This window comes from Tamandua tetradactyla, chromosome 18 (assembly GCF_023851605.1).
Source record: "Tamandua tetradactyla isolate mTamTet1 chromosome 18, mTamTet1.pri, whole genome shotgun sequence".
Classification (NCBI taxonomy): Eukaryota; Metazoa; Chordata; class Mammalia; order Pilosa; family Myrmecophagidae; genus Tamandua; species Tamandua tetradactyla.
Window position 1 is genome coordinate 12,230,427 of NC_135344.1, and position 14,250 is coordinate 12,244,676.

The 14,250-nt window shown below is 38.8% G+C and overlaps 1 protein-coding gene across 2 annotated transcripts in view; it reads left to right on the forward strand.

Annotated features, from left to right (window-relative positions):
* The window catches only part of RTTN (rotatin), a 202,798-nt gene extending 188,832 nt beyond the window's left edge, over window positions 1-13,966 (forward strand). For both annotated transcript variants that reach the window (XM_077135252.1, XM_077135253.1), the window contains 5 exons: window positions 3,090-3,292; window positions 6,031-6,298; window positions 10,362-10,465; window positions 11,540-11,609; window positions 12,673-13,966. In XM_077135252.1, coding sequence (XP_076991367.1) covers window positions 3,090-3,292; window positions 6,031-6,298; window positions 10,362-10,465; window positions 11,540-11,609; window positions 12,673-12,758 — 731 coding nt within the window. In that variant the 3' untranslated portion in view covers window positions 12,759-13,966. The remainder of the gene's footprint in view (window positions 1-3,089; window positions 3,293-6,030; window positions 6,299-10,361; window positions 10,466-11,539; window positions 11,610-12,672) is intronic.
* Window positions 13,967-14,250: the final 284 nt, after the last annotated feature.

The following is a 14,250-nucleotide window of genomic DNA, read 5'->3' on the forward strand; positions in this document are numbered from 1 at the left end:
CATTTATTTGACAGATATTCTATTGAGAGCCCACGATGGACCAGGCATTGTAAAGAATAAAGGCTTAGCAGTTCTAAACAACTGTCTTATTATCTCACAGTTTCTGTGGGTCTGGAGGTTTAGCTCAGAACCTCCCCTGAGGCTGCAGTTAAGGTGTCAGCTAGGGCTGCAGTTGTTCAAAGCCTTGCCTGGGCCTGGAGGATTTACTTCTGAGCTCACTAACTAAGCTATTGGCAGCCTCGGTTCCTTGCCACATGGGTCTCTTCACAAGGCTGCCTCAGTGTGGCTTTGAGCCCTCCCCAGGAGCAGACAAGCAAATGATCAGAAGTAAAGGTGCCTAGATGGAAGCTTCCCTCCTTTATAACCAATATGGAAGTGATATGCCACTACTTCTGCCATATTCTGTTAGTTACACAGAGCAACCCAGATCCAGTGTGGGGGGAAGGGCCTGCACAGGGGCGGGAATACCAAAGGCAGGGGTCTTTGTAAGCCACCTACATAGAAGTACTGTCATAGAGGGCGGGCCGCGGTGGCTCAGCGGGCAAGAGTGCTTGCCTGCCGTGCCGGAGGACCCCGGTTCGATTCCCGGCCCCAGCCCATGTAAAAAACAAACAAACAAACAAAATATAATAAAACAAGAAAATGTTTAAAAATGTTTCCCTTTAAAAAAAAAAAAAAAAAAAAAAAAAGAAGTACTGTCATAGAGGTGGCACTGACAGCCAGGAATCTGTTTGAGATTACCCAAGGAAGTTGTGTAGATGGAGAAGAGGAGAGTCATGTGACCAAGCCCTGGGGTACAGCCATACTTGGAGCCAAGCAAAGATAGGAAACTGCTAGAGAGACAGAAGGAGTAGCCAGTTACATTGCGATGCAGTTACACAAGGCCAGAGAAAGGAATGCTCAATGTGTCAAATACTGATGAAATTCTAATAAAATGAAGACAGAGTAGTGACCATTGGATTTATCAGCACTGATGTTCTTGGTGAATTTAGAGCAAATTGAGTACAATACTGGGGACCGAAGCTGACTTGGTGAGGGCTGAAAGAGAAGGTGAAGTACTCTCAAGGGAAACAGAGAAATGCAGCAATGGAAAGAGATAGATGAGCAGTCACGGGAGGGTTTCAGTTTGTTTTTAAGATTTTTTTGAGGTATGTGTAATAATCTACAGGATTAGGAGAATGAGGTGCAGAAAGGTATAGATATTTATGGGTAGATGAGAGGAGATGGGAACCCGAGCACAAGTTGAGTAGCTCTTTTGAGAAGAATAGAGGAACTTCGTTTACTGTTGCAGGGGGAAGGCAGTGAGTATGGATATAAGTTTAAGAGGTTGGTAGATTTGATGAGAAATTCATAACTGAATGCTTCTGCTTTCTTCATTAATTATGAGATAAGACTGACAACTAAAGGTGAGCAAAGGCAAGAGGTCTAGATGATTCCCAGAGAGAGGAGAAGGTGTGAAATAGCTGTTTTAGAGGATGGAAAGCAAACACACTGAGAAAGTAAAGTAGGATGGCTGACAACATTAATCACCCATTTAAAATTTATGATCAGCAGGCTTGTATGCTTTCTTCTAGCAACATTCCACAGCTCAGCAACAGGGGTCTCCGAATAGCAAGAATACATGGAGGAAGGACCAGAACTCAGGAAGTCAAGAGCCTGTCTGATCCCTGCCTGTATGATGGTGCTAGCTTGTTCCTCTGCTTCCCCTCTGAGGCTGCCCCTCTCTGTAGCCCACTCAGGTTTCACCTGGCCAGCTCCCTCAGCAGAGACGGACGTGCAGGCCCTGAACCCTGAATTTTCACTGTAGTGTATGTGATTCCTGGGCAGGGTTGTCCCGTTTTCATTCTGCTGCAGACTTTCTCCGTTCCTTACTTCTGCTTGGACAGTCACCTCTCAGATGTCTTTCAGCTTAATGTCTGTCCTCATGTGACCCAGCACAAGACTGGGTCTGAATCTGGATATTGTTGTTCTTTACCCTGACCCTCCAAAGGTTTAGGGAAGTAGGAATGGAAAAAGGACCAGTTGCAAAATACTGAACAACAACAACAAAAAAACCATATACTTTAATATGAATCTTTTGAAACTAAAATCTGTGTTACTTTTATATTCTAATTATTTGTATTTATTTAATTAATTAATTTAATTATTTGTCAATATTAGAATGTAATTAGGCTCCTAAACTGAAAAAAAAACTTTGTTTTCTTGTCTAGGTTGTTTCTAAGCAAAACTGCATCATGTAATGACAGTTTTGTATAGCAGTCAATGGAAATATTGGTATTTGGATATTGCTATAAAGTTAAGAATATAGGAACTATCACTGTATTTTTTATTTTTTGCTTGCTCACCTTTTGTGAGTTTGTTTTACAGAATATATTTGATTCTGATCTTGTCATACATAAGCTGACCTCCTCACATGAACTTTTAAAAGTTAATTGTCTCAGGTTTATGCTATAGTACAGTCTTATAGATGGAACATTAAAACATATTTGTAATTTTTAAGTTCTTTTATGATTCTTTTTCTCCCTCAGTAAATCTCATACTTACATAACCTACTGGAGCAACACTGGGCTCTGGAAAACCAGGGGATTCCACTGCCAGCTCTTGCTGCTTAAGAGTCAGGTGACCCTGAGCAGTCACCATAGCTTTTTGAGCTGTCTCTCCATCTGCCAAGTGGCAATACAGTTCCTGCCCTGTCCCCGCTCCCCCCCCCCCCTCCCCAGGGTTAGTGAGTTCCTCACTTTTCTTTTCTGTAAAATTCCCAGTTTTAAAATTCTGTTCTTCATTATTGAAGCCTTTATTCAGATGTCCTTTTAAAAGGAATTATTAAACATCTATTATGCTTATGTTATCCTCTTTTTTATTTTTAATAAATCTGGTGTTTTTAAATGCTCTCGAGATGATTAGGCCCTTAATAAAGAAGTAGATCCGTTAAGTTGAATGTAGACATCCACACCAACCTTCAGTGCCGATGTACTCTTCACTGGCTAGTAGCCAAGCCATTTGGTAGACAGACATGCTTTACCACTTGATTTCTTATAAGAACTAAGAAGTGGAACTGAGAAGACATTATGATAGGCTGTTTTCTTTAGGTTGCAGTTCACTTTGTTGGTCGAGTTTTGGACATTACCCTCTTCCACCTGCATGGAGAGGCATGCCCAGCAACTCCCTGATGTTGTGCATCATCAAGTTGGCTTCTCAGACGCCTCTGGAGAACCCCGCAGTTCAGCAGATAGCTTTCATGTTTCTTTCAAACCTAGCTTTGTCTCATGATTGTAAAGGAGTCATTCAAAAGGTAAGCACTTCAACTCTCCTTCATCTCATATAAAAGATACTCAGTAAAATGAACCATCCTTCCTGTCAAGGACTCATGCGAAAAGTCTAGAACTCAGTTTCTAGGGTTAACTTATTATGATTTGAAGACATTTTAAAAGATTGTAAAGGGATTAAGGCATTCACTTTGTTTAAATCCAGTTGCTAGATGATACATGAACAGTGACAGAAGCCAGAATATGGAGATCATAACATTTCCTTCCAGTTAATCTTCTTAGCCTTTAGATTGTGTTTTATCTCTCTCAAAAATGAGGGTTTTTAGAAATATAGCTGTCTAATATTCATGTCAGATCATAAAAGTAATATATGTGGTCCTTAAATAGGCCAAATTAAGCAGTAGTAATTTCAGTTCAATTTACATGAAAAAAAGCAGCTTTTGAAATCAAAGCACCTTTACCCCTAGTTAGACCTAACTTCTTTATGACAGACAATAGGCAATTTTTTGAGTCCCCTGGTTCTTCAGTGCCCGAACTTGACTTCTCATCACAGAGTTTTAACAAGGATACTTTGAAAAGTTAAACAAATTCTAGTACAGGTGGTCAGTTTGAGTCTATATTTAGATGTGAGTAAACAGAATTCTTAATTTAGAAAAATCCTTTAAAATTTGGATATGATCAGTTTTCCTGTCGGCTTGTTATTACATAGCAATTTTGTAGTTACTGTTTCTTTTAAATGAAGGCCAAGACAAAATAAGAATCCAGTCTTCTTTTCCACTGCTGTCTCTCTGTCTCTCCTTCCCTGGAAAAATAGTTTGAGTGCAGTCACCAAATAAATAGAAAGCTCAGTCTTACCAAGAAAAGATATTTTTGGTGTGTTGGAGCCAACTCTCACTGGCTCATGAGTTGTCGTCAAATTTTGCAAGCCAGTTGGGGTATCTTTACCAGCATGTGGCTGTATGTTTTCTCTCACTTCCAAAAGGAGAGGTCATCTTGAACTGGATGTATGTGGTTGTTGTCCTTCGACCTTAGAGACTGCACATGATGTTATCGTGCAGGCTGGGCAGCGCTTTCCTCCTCTTTCCCTGCCAGAGCACAGTGGGCGGGACTGTGGTAGAACCCCCCCCCCCACCCGGGGGGAATGAATATAAGCACCAATCTTGAGTCTGTTGTGCAACTTTGAGTGGGAGACTTATTCCCCTTAAGCTTGAATTTCTTCATTTTAAAACTAATTAAACAAAATCATCTCAGGATTTTCAACTTAGAGTCCATGATTCTGATATTAAACTTGAAAGTATTTTTCTGTCAGTGTGGTCAGACTCAGTTTTCAGAGGCAAACCCAGATGCTTTTCTCAGCCCTCATTAAGAATCTCTTGAGACTTCTTATGTTGTATCCAGTTGTCCTTTGCCCCAGGGCTCTCTATCATTCCTCAGTAGGTGGTGGGAAATACTGTTGCACAATGAAGATGCTAAAGCATCCAGTTTTTCTCTCCCATGATACGATTTACATGTTCTACTGATGGAGGAAATTGTTGAAAGGCATCTTTAGGCACAGCAAAAAGAAGGTACACCAGCAGTAAATGTACATTTTAAAGCACAGCTGTATGTTTAGTCCCTGTTGCCAATCCCAGATCTGTATTTCATGATAAAATCTAGCCGAATGGGAAAGGCAAGGTAAAGATGTTAAAAAAAAAAAAAAAGCGTTCGTTTAGGCTGAGAGATGAGAAAGAAGGTGTTAGTGACAGCAGGTGTTTTTTGAAATGGGCATAAAGCTTTACAGTTGGCTTTTTGCTTGGGTAATGTCACTGATATTTCTGTAGCTCATTTCATTCTTATATTCAGAGTTCTTTGATGTAAAAGCATTAAATTTATTTTGTAGAGTCAGATCGGCATCTTTATTTAGGTACAGGAGAACCCTAGGATTAAGGAAGAGTAGATTATTAAAAAAAGAGAGAGATGGGACATTGTGGGCAGCTATGAAATTTAAATAATCACATTTCTGCACCTTGATCAAACTGAAATTTCCAGCTAAGTTTCTCAAAGTATTATGGGCTTCTACTTGACAGACCACTTTCAAACTTTGATGGAATGTAGATTATTCAAGACGATAAATTATTGCCTTTCATTTAGTTAAGGGTTTGTGGGATTTTGAGGAAGAGGTTTGGAAGTTGAAAGGACTCTCACAGTACAGGTAATATAGCTTTCTTATCTCTAAGTTTATTAGAGTGATAGTCGTGAGAAATTATCTGTAATGATAAGCAACTGGGGTTAAAGTGTCTGTAAGATGTATCCATAGTTCTTTTTTTAAAAATGCACTTATATTTAAGGTTCAAAATATCCTCACTACAACCAGAGTTTTTAGCTAGTACCCATGACTTTCATGAGTTTTGTTTCTTTTTCCTTCCCATAGGTTAGTTTTACTGAGTGGCAAAATTGCAAGAAGGCAGTCAAAAAGACAAAACTCAAGAGGCTTGAAAATATCCCCACACTGAATTATCAATCTTAAATAATTGAATTGGCTGTAATTTACTTCATTCATCATCAAGAGAGAATTAGTAGGAATTAAAACTTGAGTGCTGTTTTTGTTCTCCTTACCTTTATCACTTATACCTGATTATAACACAGATGGAATATCTGGAGTGTATATGAAGGAAGGAGAAATTAAAACTGAGGAAAAGAATACCAGTATAGTAGTTAATTGGTCACCAAGGGACTAATGAAAAAGACTGAAGAAGGAAATAATATTCTTTCTGTTTACCCACAGAGTAACTTCTTACAGAACTTTCTCTCTCTGACATTGCCAAAAGGAGGAAATAAACCTCTCAGTCATCTGGCCATTCTTTGGTTGAAGCTCCTCCTGAATATATCATTTGGAGAAGATGGGCAACAAATGATCCTGAGGCTTGATGGCTGTTTAGACTTACTGACAGAGATGAGCAAATGCAAACATAAGAGCAGTCCTTATATACCTCTTCTTATTTTTCATAATATTTGCTTCAGTCCTGCTAACAAACCCAAGATATTGGCGAATGGTAAGTGTCCACACTGTCCACCCCCGACATGTGAACATACACAGACTTGTATATGTGGTTATTCATACTATTCCATTCAGACTGAAACACTGAAAATAATGTTACAAATAATTTGCCAGGCATTTATAAAGCGCCTCCTCCTGCATTCAAGGCACTCTGGAAGGCAGGGGCTGTGGGAATGAATTACATATGGCTTGCCTTCTAGGAACTACCTCAGGTCTCTGAGGGCTAACACTGTGTCATTCAAGATAGACACATTGGGTCCAGGGGGCAGCAAGGGAATAGGAGCAGGAGGCATGCTCGCTGACCTTGCCTCCTACCCCTCTCCCGTGTCCCCTCCCTGTTCCTCCCGCTGCCCCTCTTATTCTCTAGGTCTTTAACAAATGTTACCATTTCAGTGAAACCTTTCCCCACCAGCCTGTTTGCAACAGCACCCCTTCATCCTGCCTCCTCTCCCCTATCCTCCCACACTCTTTTCTCCATTTCCCATTTTATTTTTCTCCATAGCATTATCACATCAGCCACATGGACTATGTGTTTTATGTGTGTGTGTATATATATATATATACTGCTGCTCTTTCTACACTAGAATGTAAACTCTTACAGGTTCAAGGAATTTTTGCCTACTATGTTCATGCTGTCTCTGCAGCACCCAGATTTATGCCTGCTACAGAGTGAGCAGTCAGTGAGTATTTGATGGCCAAGAGAGGATAGAGATTCTGAGCAGGCATTTAAATTCAGGGCCCAAGACCAGATGGTGCAGTTAACTTTTACAAAGCCTTCTTTTCCTGAGATGTGGGCTAGATGGAGGGAAAGGTAGGTGAGGATTCAGAGAAACCTCGAAGCAAAAATATAGGAATGGAAAGATCTGTTTCTGCAACCATAAGCTGCTTCTGTCAGGAATGTGTCAAGTTGAGTAGGCTTGGTGTTTCATGAGGAGACATGCCAGCTCCTGTGTGCTCGTCACCTGGGCAGCTCAGTGTCTCTCGGCCCAGTGTCTTCATCTCCGAACTAATCCCTGCTTTCTTGGTTCTGGTAAGAATCAGTTTATAAACATACATGAAGGGGCTGGTACTCTTTCCAGTATATTGGAGATGCTCAGGAGATGTTAATTCTCTTCTCCTTCCGTGGTTCTCACTTAGTCTTTTCTTGGAGGCTTTTTTTTTCTCCCCTGTGATAAATGGAGCTTTCAGAGTGGGCAGAAGTCATTCTTCCCACCCTGCGATGGGATTGGTCATGAGTCTGTGTTTCCGATTAGATTTAACTGCTAGAAATATTATACAGAAAGATTTTCAAGGTTCAGCCAGCCTTGAACTTAGCAAAATTAACTATGCATTTGTGCCCAGCTTTCCCCTTGCTCATCCGCTGATTCTGTGTTCTCAGTCGCAAGGGGATATAGATCAGTGTGTTGTTGCCATCCTCTTTCACTGTATCTGTTTCTGTGTACACATTTGTAAAAAAGTCCCTGCTTCTCAGGCAATGAGATAGTATACATGTGGTATCTGTTACTCAGAAGTATCTCTTATTATTTATTCACCCCTCATTGTATAGATTGTTTTCTTTGGGAACTATTGCAATTTTGTTATTGAAAGAGTTGGAAAAAGGATAAGCTTTTAGGGAACTGAGAGAAGAGTCCACATTTTTCATTTGTAAATCCTTTGGATTTATTTTTAGTATTTCCTTGTAGTCAGCAATACCTTGTCTCCTTTGTTAGTTTAAAGCAGATGGACAAACTTTTGGAAGGAAGGAGCTTCCCCCACCCCTCAGACTTGAGATCAGTGCACTTACAAGGCAGGGGTGAGATAAGAGTCAGCAACTGTGAAATTTCTGTATGGAACTGTGAAGGGGATGTCAAAGGCTTTGATTCCTTTTCCATTCAGAGATCTGAAGAGGAGGGCTTGGCAGAGTCAGCTAGCTTAAAATCTGCCAGGTAAGTCTGTGTGTCTTTGATCAGTAGCACCCAAATACCTGGTTTCGATGGTCAGGAGGGGAGTGTGCAGTGGGATTTGACCTCGCTGTTATAGATAGATTCAGAGGGTTCCCTATTTCTAATAATGATAGGCTAGGTTTCCCCTGGAAACGACAAAAACCTGCTGGGTAAAATATATTAAAGTGAAGTTTACAAGACTCAAGGAACTGAAAGAATTTTGGGAAACTTCCAGGCCAATTTTAATTGAAAGCCTGTGTCCAGAGGGGCAAGAAGCCTGTAGAAAGCTCTTTTGCCTCAAGGACACCTGTCAATCTTTGTTCGCTTGGCTTTGCTCAAGAATGTTGAGGGGCGAGGGAGCAACTCTTCAAGATGTGGAGTCTTCTTGGTGGTCTTACCTAGTTGAAGCTTGGAATGCCAAAGAACCATCGTCCTAGGATAAGGATATAAATATTCTCACTATTATTGATTTCAGACTACCAAAATGACTTCCCCAATCTTATAGTTAAGTCAGTTATATTAAGAAGATAATAAATATTAAAAATTCATAACTTTCTAATTATGTAGCTGCATTTTACGATTTCCTTTCTCTTTAGTTTATTAACATGTTTATATGGGAGTTCATTCAAACTATTTGTTAAGCATAAAAAAAAATTGAGTGCATTTTTTTGTAGGCATGTTATACATACTTCACAATAAAATGTGCATGTGTTTTTAAAGTTGATCCATTTGCATTATCAGATGGGGCCACGACATTAGTGGACCTGTATGTGTACTTTATTAAGAAATCTTTCAGCAATAGTAAGTGGTTGACAGAGTTGAGTTATGATATAAAAATATTTATAGCATAGGGATTGTATATTCTGAGGGTTGGGTACAATGTATAAAAGTCATTTGCTAATCAGATGGAACACAAAAAAATCACACTCATTTGAGGATGGGCCCTAATGAATATTGACCGTTACTCTCATGAGAGATATCACATCTGATGGCAGTTTGTAGGGACTAATTATGGCTGGGTGGTGGCTTGGGAAACCCGAGGGTGTAGGGACTCCAGGGAAGATGTTCAGGCAGGAGAGACGGCTGTCTGGAGAGAAGTGGCACCAGCACTGCCCTTCAGTGCTCGGTTAGTGTTTACTTTACAGAGCAGGGGCTTCTCCTGTAAATAACTTAAAAATCTTTTCCTTTAAAAAAATTAAAAATCTAAATAGAATCACTTAAACAGCATTTTTGTTTTCATCCTGAGTCCTTTCATCTAACTAGTGTTTATTGTGCTCCTAAAATATGCTAGCCTTCTGGTTGGAATCTGCAGCAAGTCAGCGCAGAGCCTGCCTGTGGCCCACTGACAGTTCAGTTAGTTGCACCCAGTGGGAATACATACACAGAGAGCCTAGTAACAAGGGTTCCATCCTTAAGAATGTAGCACGTTTCAAAAATCACAGATTTTAGAGGAAAAATCATTTCATACAATTTAATGATTTATCAGAAGAAGCAATAAAGTTCCAGAATTTAAAACACCATATTGGAAATACCCTGACAATTTCCTTAGGAGTGGATTTATTTTAATCTTCACATAAAATGAGTAAGCTGCTACAGATAATTTCTAAGTCCTACTCTGGCTAGCTTTTCAGAAAGGGGCCATATTTTGTTTGTCTGTATGCCTTTAAATCCTGACACAAGAAAAACATTTTTCTAAGAACATTTATTTAGTCCTTTCTGAAAGGCTTAACTCATGGTATTTTTCGATTACATAGTAGTTCATTCTAGCAGTTCAGCTCATGCTAGCGATGCGTTTGTAAAACAGTCTTTATAGTTTCTCATGAGAGCAGATCTATTTTCTGCATATGAAAATGGAAGCTATAATTACTAACTCATCAATACAACTTGTTGTGTGATTGCGTCTTTCTGTTAAATGGAATGTGTCTGTGTTGAGTTAGGCATCCCTGTTTCCCTGACCGTTCTATGCCTGTAATGAAACAATTTGAAGTTATCTTTCCACATACCACAGGGTTTAAAGATTGTTGTTGTTATTGTCTAATGTACCAATTTTGGGTACATTCTGATGGGAAAAGGGGGTCTCTGATTAGTCCAAGATAAGTGTGCAGGGCTGAACTTTTTGTGTGTGTTTATTATTAGATAAAGTTATTACTGTGCTGGCTGCTTGTCTGGAAAATGAGAATGAAAATGTACAGAGGATTGGAGCTGCTGCACTTTGGGCTCTGCTTCACAATTACCAGAAGGTCAGTTTTGTTTAATTACTGTTAATATGTGGGAACCAGCAACCACACCTCTTAGGACATATCCTTCATGCAGTTAGATACTTGGTAAACCGTTCAGCTGAAATCTTTTTCTTGTACTCACTCCAACCTAATTTCTCAGTTCAGAGGAGTATTTCTCTTTTGAGTTTTCCTGGTTAGTTTCAGTTGATTTGCTATATTGATGCAATTATACTAACAAAATTGTTTCTTCTAAAAGATGTCTCAGGGAAAAATACATCTTCAAATAAAACCTAAAAACCAAGTTTTATCCATTTATATGTTTCCCCTTTTTCTCTGCTAACATCCTCACAGCTTTATGCTCAGCTGAGTTCTTGTAAGCCTGCGGCAATAGGCTGCCCAGAAAGAGCAGAGGGGGTACCCGCACCTGCTCTCTCGCTCTTCTCATGCCTCTGGTCTTCTCCCCTGTTGCCCACAGCTCACTCCTGCCCAGCCGAGGGCCGAGCATTAACTGAGTGATTAACCTACACCCATGTGACATGGTGGGAGGGACAGCTCCCCCAGAGGGGTGCTGCGCAAGGCTGGGCACCCTGCTTTCTTTTGATGCTGCCTGTTCTCCCCAGAGGGAAGCCGGTGAGGATGGGGCTGCCATCTTCATTTCCACCTGTGTTCTCAGCACCTGTTGCAGGGTTTAGCACTTTGGTGTTACTCAATATATCTTTGTTGAACAACTGACTGGCATTGTTCATTATCATTGATCTGCAATCTGAGGTGTGAGAGAGTGTAAATAGTTTAGGTTGAGTAGTTTAAAGTAGAAAATTGAGATTAGAGGAGGAGTTAAGGGGAGGGAAGAAAGAACATGGGATGGTAGAGGAAGAAGCTAGGTTAGACAATGAAAAGAGTTGCCTTAGACTCCAGAAGAGTCAGGGGGATGGCTCAGTAGGATGTGGTGATATATAATTCCCTAGCTACATTATTATACTGTATAGTACCCCGTTTATGACTGGAGTCAGCAATAGCAGAATTATGTTTGGGGTATCCTGGTCCTTGACACGTGAGAATAAATCTAGTTAATGGATCATTCTGTATTATCTCCAGGCAAAACCAACCTTGAAAAATCCGTCAGTAAAAAGAAGAGTGGATGAAGCATATTCCTTAGCAAAGAAAAGTAAGTTTCATTATTAAGAAATTTATAGTTAAACTTGGAAGTAAATTCTCTGATTTAAGTGATATTTGGACAGGCCACAGCAAAATACAATTTTTTACATTGATTTTTTTTAGGATTTGAGGGGCTTTTTAAATTAAAGCATTGTAAAATGTGCAGATATTTGGTCTGTACTTTTCATTGTAATATTTTTAAAATGAGAAAATGTACTGATAAATGAAGATTTGAGATGGGATACTTCCTTAAAACATGTCTGTGTTCTTTCTCCAAGTCATTTTATTCTTGAACTGAACTTCCTTTTCCAAGGGCCACTGTGCTAAAGTATGTTCTAAGGTGATAAGAAGTGGTGCAATTAGAATTGACCTTGGAAAGAAACTTTGATGTAACCTCAGGGGGTTGAATCACAGTTTGCCAAGAAGAGATCCCTAACCCTGTATCCAGGCTGCCCCATGGCCTGATCATGGTGTGAGATCAGGTGTTGTTGCTAAGCGCTACTCAGTTTCACATTTTAAGTACACAAGTTTTCAATGAACATTTTTCTCTGAACTTATTTTATGCTAAGCTAGGAACTTGAACTGTCTTTCCTGAACTATGACAGATTTCTTGGTCATTTATTTGTGTTTTTATAGTCTGATTTTTAAGAAAATGTTTTTTTGTTTCTTTGTTCATTTCTAACTACAGGTAGTGAAAAAATGAGTTACATTAGAGGTAATTCATTGTAATTTCTAGAGGTAGTGAATAATTGAGTTACATTATAGTTTATGCTTTGGGAGGAATAGAACATAAAAAGAAGAATGGCATATCATTTGGAATTATAGTTGATATCCACTGTGTAGATGTATTATTTTTATACTATTTGGATAAGCTATTAATAAAAATAAAAATAAGTATAAATGCTTTAACTTAATTTTTAATGTAAAATATTCTTATGCTACTACATTAAAAACTTTAATCAAACTTTAAATTACATATAAATCCTATTCATATATGTTTATGTGTATCTACTCTTAAGTAGTACTAAGTTTAATTAATTGGTATTTCCATTCCCTTTATTTTTCTGTCACAGCTTTCTCAACCTCAGAAGAAAATCCTCTAAATGCCTATTATTTGAAATGTCTTGAAAACCTTGTGCAGCTGCTTAGTTCTTCGTGAGTGCCAGCAGATGCTCCAAGCTGAGCTGACAGTCACCTGACAAGGAGCTAAGCCTGAGGCTGCGTGCAGCACCTGCTGCCTGAGGGTAAGCCTCTCTGCTGGTAGCACTGCGCCCCTGAAGAAGGGGAACTGGTGGCTTCCAGCACTGCCCATTTGCAGCAGCTTTCTGTACATATGACAAGAAGATGATGAGAAAAAAGAGGTATAGAAAGCTCCAGGAACATAATCATTTTTACATTTCTCTATGCAATTTGCTTTGTAGAGATTATTTAACAGTTATTTAATGAAATAAAATATTTTTGGAAGCTGAAAATAATTGCTGCTTGTGAATCTTTATCAGTCTCATGAATATAAATTTTAATAATTGAAAGAAGCAATTGTGCTCTGATTGCCTTTTTATTTTGTTTTATTTTTTAACATGAAATTTGGCCCTTGTCTGTTAGTATAATACCTTACTTTTCAAACTTTTATACTGTCTAGGGTGTACATGTGGGTGAAGGGATATATGTGTGTAAGCATGTATAATTTTGTGAGTAGCTTCTTCATGCAATTGTTTTTTTGGCATGGGCAGGCTCTGGGAATTCTTTAGGCAACTTTTAGGAACATTAACTCCTTCCCTTGTGATTTATGAATCACTTATATTTTATAATTTTCACCTTTTGGCGTCTGAACTGCTGTCTACTCAAGAAGGAAGAAGTAGGATTTGCAGTCATACAGGCTTGAGTTCAAATCCTAGCTCATCTCTAAACTATGGAGAATGAGATTCTGAAAATAAGAGTAGGAGGTAACATAGCATTGTTCAGATGTGCAGAATGCTCTATTATGTAGCTCTTAACTAACATAGAGTTTTGAACTCAGTACTTACATTAAAATCAATTCAAATATAACTCACTTTCATCCAGTTTCCCAACATTTGAAAGAAATTTGTCTAAGAAAAGAAAAAAAGAAGCTGAACTATATTTATATACAATTAGATAGATGATATCTATGCATGCACACATATGTACAGATATCTACACATTATGGTTAACAAGAAAAGAAAAAGTTTCTAGATAGCCTGAGTTAATTTCAAGTAACAGCAATGCCAATATTCTGAAAAATTGACCAATTCCTAAATCAGTAATCTTAGAAATTATTTCTCCCCTTTCTTTTGGTGTTTTATATTCCATGTCACTTTCTTTGTATTGCCTTGTAAATAATTGATGAATAAATGAGAAAAATTTCATTATAACTTACATTTAAGAGTTCTTTCTATGGCCCTGGCATTATTCTCAGAAAATTATTATTTAATCTATCTTCTTTTAAAATACTATTAGGCCAATAAACTGAGGCTCAGAATGGTTAATCTGCACTGGTCTGTGGCTGGTGAACAGTGAAGTTGAGGTTGGAACCCAGGGAACTGCTAAGAAGCCTAAAGTGTTTTAACCACTCTGCAATGCTGCCTCCCTTTCATTTATTTTTTTTCCTTCAGTGAAATGCATGTCTTGGTACT